The sequence below is a fragment of the Patagioenas fasciata genome, chromosome Z (assembly GCF_037038585.1).
Source record: "Patagioenas fasciata isolate bPatFas1 chromosome Z, bPatFas1.hap1, whole genome shotgun sequence".
NCBI lineage: Eukaryota > Metazoa > Chordata > Aves > Columbiformes > Columbidae > Patagioenas > Patagioenas fasciata.
In genome coordinates this window covers 69386993-69393673 of record NC_092560.1, presented here as the reverse complement: position 1 = coordinate 69393673, position 6681 = coordinate 69386993, and the positions used below count along the sequence as shown (strand labels likewise).

At 42.6% G+C, this 6681-nt stretch overlaps 1 protein-coding gene across 1 annotated transcript; it reads left to right on the top strand.

Annotated features, from left to right (window-relative positions):
- Nucleotides 1-4630: 4630 nt before the first annotated feature.
- S100Z (S100 calcium binding protein Z) lies at nucleotides 4631-6417 on the top strand. Its single transcript, XM_065861271.2, is given in 3 exon segments — nucleotides 4631-4746; nucleotides 4748-4922; nucleotides 6138-6417. Coding segments are annotated over 3 exon segments (450 nt in total). The 3' UTR covers nucleotides 6297-6417.
- Nucleotides 6418-6681: the final 264 nt, after the last annotated feature.

Sequence of the window (6681 nt, the reverse complement as noted above, 5' to 3'; positions counted from 1 at the left end):
GTCCTTATGAGCCTTGTGGTGTTCTCCATTGCTTCCTATCACACCTTTTGCCATTTTGGGGGCACAATATTGGTTTAAAACATGTGCATCCCAAGAACAGTGTGAGCTTGGGGAAAAAAAAAAAATAATAATAATAAAAAAAAATATATATATAGGATGTGGGTGGGAGGCTTATTTGCCTTTCCCAGGCAATAATTATTTGTAAGAAAATATTCTCCACATGCATTCTGGCAAATGTTGCAAACCAGATGCCCTAAGTATGAGATACTTCCACTTAAGATGACCAGTATTTTACTGTGACTTAGAATGTCACTTTATAGCCTGCTCTGACTCAAGGGCAAACAGTGTTATGTCATCTCAAGAAGAGACCAAGGCAAAATTCTGGTAAAGAAGCTGAAGCTTCTCCTTCCCAGCTGTGGAGGAAGAAGACTGCTGACCCATGCTGATTGCTCTCACACAGGGCAGAACTCTGCTCAGTTTCCTGGGGAGCAGAGACCAGTGAAAAGATTATCTGCTTGTGATCTAACTGCCCAGTCTCCATGTAGGAGGGGAGGAATGGTCCTGTAGAGCCTCCCATCTGGGTGTACATTACCCCAGCTAAAATTAAAGGAAGCACTCATAGCTAGTTGAAGCCTTTCTCAGGTTTACACAGCAAGGGACAACCTGCGCCTCCCTCAGCAGCCTCCAGTAAAATCAGATGGCTGACTCATTCTGTAAGCTTAGCATCTATCACTGCTTGAGCAAAGACAGCAGAATTCATCCCTATATAGTTTATATGCTATGCCAGGTGCAAAATTTGTCTTTCTGCTTCTGACACCATTGATTTTGCAGTGCACACTTTAATACTGAAATACTCCTTAGGAGAAGGGCAAAGCTGGAGCAATCTACAAGGGACAAACACATAACATGACAGGGACACTAAACAGGGAACTAGGTTGGGCAAGTCAGGGGACATGCTGCTTTTAAGTTTATTTTTGAGTTTGAGTGAGGAGCCAAGATTATTTAAAGGGAATTCATAAAGTCAAACTCTTTGCGGTCATGGTAGGTGGTGCAGAAAGGGCCAATGGCCACAGTTGCAGGTTGGGATGCTCATATTGGTTATTGGGATAAACATCTTCCCCAGGGAGGTAGTGTAGCACTAGAATAAGTTATCCAAGAAATTATGAAATCTCTGTTCTCAGAGTCTTTCAAGATTTAACTGAACAAAGCCATGTTTGATCCGTTCTGGCATTGCTGATCGTGTTGCTTTGAGCAGGACGTGGGACTATACATCTCCAGAGGTGCCTTCCCATAAACAGAGCCACAATTTGGCAGGTTGTGATGGACAAAGTTTGGTCAAAAATGAGGAAAACACCAATCTTCATGTCTACAGTCCTGATGCAGTCCTACTCCCCCTGTCAACCGTATGTCTGGTGCTACTCATGTGTTTAGCCTCGTGGAAGCCAGAGTGCAAGGGAGGGCTGGTGGATGAATGGTGGCTGCTGACACAGACTCAGGCCTTGCCCTGATAGAGAAGTGCTCACAGGCCGCATAGACTTAAATTATTTTCAGTGCCTATTAGATATTACACAAAACCAGATTGTGCTGGAGTTTTGGATGAAAGATTAAAACCAGTTGATTGATAATAATGGATTTTCAATAGCCTCTGGGACGTGCCCTCACAGGAGCTAGGAAATCTCTTCTGTCACTGGAACCACTGGCAGAATTTCACTAGCCAGGGAGGAAAGGGATGGACACAGCAAATTGGATGGACATCTTAATAAACAAGCTCAGTGCAGCTGTTCCCCATCTGTATGTAATCCACTAGTGTATAATAGTTTCTTATACAATTAGCTGGAGTGAAATTAGCCGTTGAAAGAGACTGCAGAGATTTTATCACTGTATAAATTATTGAGCTGATATCCTGGAGATGACAGAAGAAACACTTCTTTCTGTTGTCCTGAGGATGGCATCTCTGAAAGTTTATACCTGCTTCCTGGAAGTTGTACCTCCTGTAGGCTCTGGTTAGATAATTCATTTGCAATATTCATCAGCCAGAGGATCAATGTAATATATAGATAAACAGAAAGATTTTATACTTATGTATTGACGCAGTCATGTTTTTTTTTTTCTGGTTGTAGGTGAAACTGCTGTTGAATAAATGGCAAAAAAGCTCAGGATGTTGATGTTTATCTGGTTAATATTTCTGAGCAATAGCTATAATCACTAGTGAATTGCAGGCAAGACATAGCCCTGCATGGTTGTGGCTATGTAAGAAACTCCATGCTTTTTCCTAGCATCTGCAAAGATGCAGAGAATCCCCAGGATCTCCGTGGGAGAGCTCTGCTGCACCTGATATCACTCATGCTCTTCTCCCATGTGCTGCATACGGGGCAGCTAGATCTTCATGCTTTCTGGAGCACACGGACTCCTTCTGTACAAGACTGGACACCCATTAGCTACCCACACATACAGAAGACATATGGAGAGCAACTTTCCTACCCAACTCTCGTCTGACTCCAGGAGGGATTAGGTATCTCTTGTAGCATATCAACAATTCCAGGCTGGTTTGCACCTGGACTTTTTCTAAAATTTACATGAGCATTGGCTCCCCCCGTGCCTGGTGAGCACTAATAACTGCAGTGACGGGAGGTGAAGGTGTATGACCTGTACGCAGTATTGTGCATGTCCACAGGGACCTCTAGCCAGAAGGACCTGCCTACTGCTTTGGAAACAATGCTCTACACACAGTTACCTCCCATACCACTGGGATGCAGCATTTTTATGTGAGCCCCCTTCCCTCTCCCTTCTTCCAGAAGCACAGCCAAGACCCCTCAGGTTGTGGAGACTTGTTACAATGGCACAAATGGAAGAAACATCATGTTTGGAGGCAGAGCAGGCAGGCAGAGGGCAGACTGTGATCTACTGTGGCACTCAAAGTTACAAGTTCCTGGATGTTTTCAGAGCTAAAAACAATGCCCGTCTCATTCTCTTCACCCTTGGTTGGAATAAAAGAGAGGAAGCGCTGCAGCTCTGTGCCCTCTTGCTGTTGATCTGCACAATTGTGCTTGATGGATGTGCATGTGCAGCAGGTGGAAGGCTTTACTGAGGGAAAGCAAACCTGAAGCAAGCAGTTTTGCATTTCATGTGGCTGTCATGATAACTGTGGTTATTTGGTATTTTGGGTGGTAAGCAGGCCCTACCATGGTGAATCTGCTGTTTCTTGCATCCCCCAGCCATTGTCCCTGGGGTCAGCAAGTCCCCAGGGTCGGCGCAGGGGAAGGCCTCCTGGGGGAAGATCACTTATTAGAAGAGAGATTCTGAACTGCAGTTGTTGTGCAGGACCAATATAAATTAAGCCAAGCCTCTTGATCAATGCACACTGAAATTTCAGGCACACCTTCCCCTGAAACAGGCTTCCTTGTTTCTTCCTGAGCACACAGGTGCTACAGCAAGAATTTCATTCAGAAAGAATCAACGTTTTAGGCATATTGAGACATCTGACAATAAAGGTAGGTGTCTCAAGGGATTTGTGGCAAACTCACCTATAAGACTAGCCCTAGGTACCTAGAATAGAAAGAGTTATTTTGAAAATGGGGGAAAGTTGTTTTATACTGACTTGGTGATTGCTAGCATTTTCTAATTTTGACCTTTGGGCCCTTGGATAGGCATATTTGTAGAAGGTCAGATGATAAAAAATACTCCGTATGTCCTACACACAGCTTCCTGTTCTACCTAGTGAATATTTTAGTGACCCATTTACAGCAAGTGGCTTTTATTGAACAGAGGAAGCAAATGCAGAGAGAAACAGAAGCCCTGTCATCCTTGTGACAATTATACGTCTGTGTCTATTTGTGTAATCTACCCTCTCAGCCTGATAAACAAGAGCCTGTGCACAGGTTTTGAAAGGAAGGTGACCATCGCCTCCTGTGATCAGAGTATTTTCTGGCATATACCTCAACTAGCCTGTAAACCAGGTAAGTCTTGGCCTTTACACAGTGATATTGCTCAGAATGTGAGTGTAACCTTGAATTTTGTTCTGGCTTTTTAATCTATCTCCTGGGGCTTAATCGACATAATGTTTCCCTTTCGCTTGATTTCTATTTAAGTTATTTTTTGAGTCAGCTACTCAGCAACTAACCGTATTTCCGTCTTTTTTCTTGGTGGTGCTTCCCTGTGTACCTGATTACTGCACGCTTGATGAAGCAAACCCTTGGGGATGCCTAGCTAACATTTGTTTATTCCAGGTAACTTACAGAAAAAAAAGGTCAGCCCAAGCAAACACTATAGAATGAATCGAAAGCTGATGCTTCTATCCTTATTACTGGTGACTTTAACCACCGAAGAAACTGGTGTGGAGCCTTCTTTATAAATGTGCATACACTCTGGCTATTGTTATTTACTAATCTCATTTTCTTGAGTAAAATTTTGAATGAGCAGGTAGGAGAATGTGCCTTAATTTTCCCTGTGGTTTCAGCCATGGGTACGGGAGGTTTACTTTAACAGTAGCTTTGCAAAATGGACACATAGTAGAACACTCCCTTAAATAAAGGCCTTCATTTCCCTTTGTCTTTTTGAAATAATTGCTAGTCAGTTCAGGACGATGCTTTATTTTATAACAGTCTAGCTTTGCTCACACATAGCTGTCAGGATGGATCAACTGAAAATCCATTTTTTCAGTACTGGTAACAATTTCTCTTTTCAGCTAGATCTTCATCCCTTCCCTGAGACCAGCCTTTGGTCTGGCTCCCGTGCAATGTCACTGACTGAATATTTGCCCCACAGCTCTCCCATTCACTGCTATGTCCACACCACTGGAGGATGCGATGGACACCTTGATCAGGATTTTCCATCACTACTCTGGCAAAGAAGGAGACAGATACAAGCTCAGTAAAGGAGAACTCAAGGAGCTCCTCACCAGTGAGCTCACTGACTTCCTTTCAGTAAGACACAGCCCCTGAACCTCTTGAGTTATTGTTTCATGGGTGGGGTAAGCAGCTATCTGCGTGTTCAGGAATAGTATCTCCTTCTGCAAGGCATATCCTGCCACAGCATCTCAGATGACAGTTGTCTTTATGAAGCCAGACAGAAGGAGATGGGATCAAATGTCCAGCTTGATAAGTGTGTTTTCAGAGGGTGGTCCAACCCTGGTGCCCTGTAGTATGCTGCCAGCGGCAGAGCCAGGTGTCGGTGCTCCACTCACTTCTCTGCACTTCGGAGCAGGAGGACAAGGGCAGTCTAGAAGCAGTAGCAAAATCAATGCTAAATCAGGCTTTAATCAGTTTTTTGTTTGTTAGTTCATTTTTACTAATGGAGCATAGATAAGTCCTTTGAAGAACTAAATCCAGCAACCAGTTCTTATGAGACAAGAAAGTGGTTTATGCACAACGACCATAGACACAGTACAGCAGTTTGTGTGCCCTGCAGAGAGACGCTAAGAAGATCCTCTCACAAAAAGCTACTGAGCTGAATTTTTCTTTGCACATTTGTTATGTTCTGCATTACACAGCATGGATGCTTTTTATGAAATAATGACCAAATTCATAGTTGGCTTTCTATATGCTTGCAATTGTAAAAATTGCTGTGGACCCTATCACCACCAGAAGGATTTTTTTTTTCCATTGTATCCTACCCATTTCCTTGAATTGGATTTTCTTTTAATCTTGCTATTGATTTATTATTACAAGATTCACTGTTCTGACTCTCGCTGAACACAATGAGTTGTTTGCTAAGCAAACAATCTTCTGAATGTGATGAATGGATGTATAATACGACCATTTATGAATAGCCTGTTGAAAATCTAAGTATTGTTTGTTAAGGGATGATACAGATAAAAGCACATTATAGATCCATCTTGTCAAAAGAAATCAGTGCTCAGCAGCTCCTAAAATCTGTTTGGTTCATTTCAGTACCTACTTAGGACCTGTATTCCTTCTAAGACCTGCACTGTCTTTGGTTTCTGTTGTGCATTTTTGGCACTCTGGACCTATGTTTTTAATGCTGTGGCTAGTTGTATATTACTATTCAGGCGCATATTTCATGCAGCCCTTTCTTTAATAGCGCTGGGGCTTGTGATAAAGGAGTGGGTTGCACTGCCAGGTGTGTCAGAATTACACATTCAAGACCTGCACAACTAATTCACTTTTCTTTCTCTTTAGGGCCAAAAGGACTCCCTTCTGGTTGATAAGATCATGAAAGATCTGGACTCTAATAAGGACAATGAAGTGGATTTTAATGAATTTGTCATTCTGGTTGCTGCGTTGACTGTGGCATGCAATGATTTCGTCGAAGAACAGCTAAAGAAAGAGGGATTTTAAAAATGCTCAGTACAGTCTGCTGGCCACAAACATTAGAAAAGCACACATAGTTATGTCCCTCCTCAGCATTTAGTGAACACAAACCATCATCTGTCCAACTGTTACTGCTGTAAGACACTTACAGGGCAGATCACCAGCTGGTGTAAGCTGAACCCAAGCCAGTTTACACTACTTAAGATCTGACTTTTAATATTTTCAGTCTTTGCACTGCATGCATCTGTAACATGAATTAATCAGTTGGCCAGGTCAAGGGCTTGGGGTGACAGATCATTTGGCAGGAGTTGAGACATGTATTTCTTTAATGTCACTGAGAAGTAAAAGGCAGAGGGATGTTACTTATACACTTTCTGAATTGAAAAATTTGGAATGAGACATAAAACTTGCA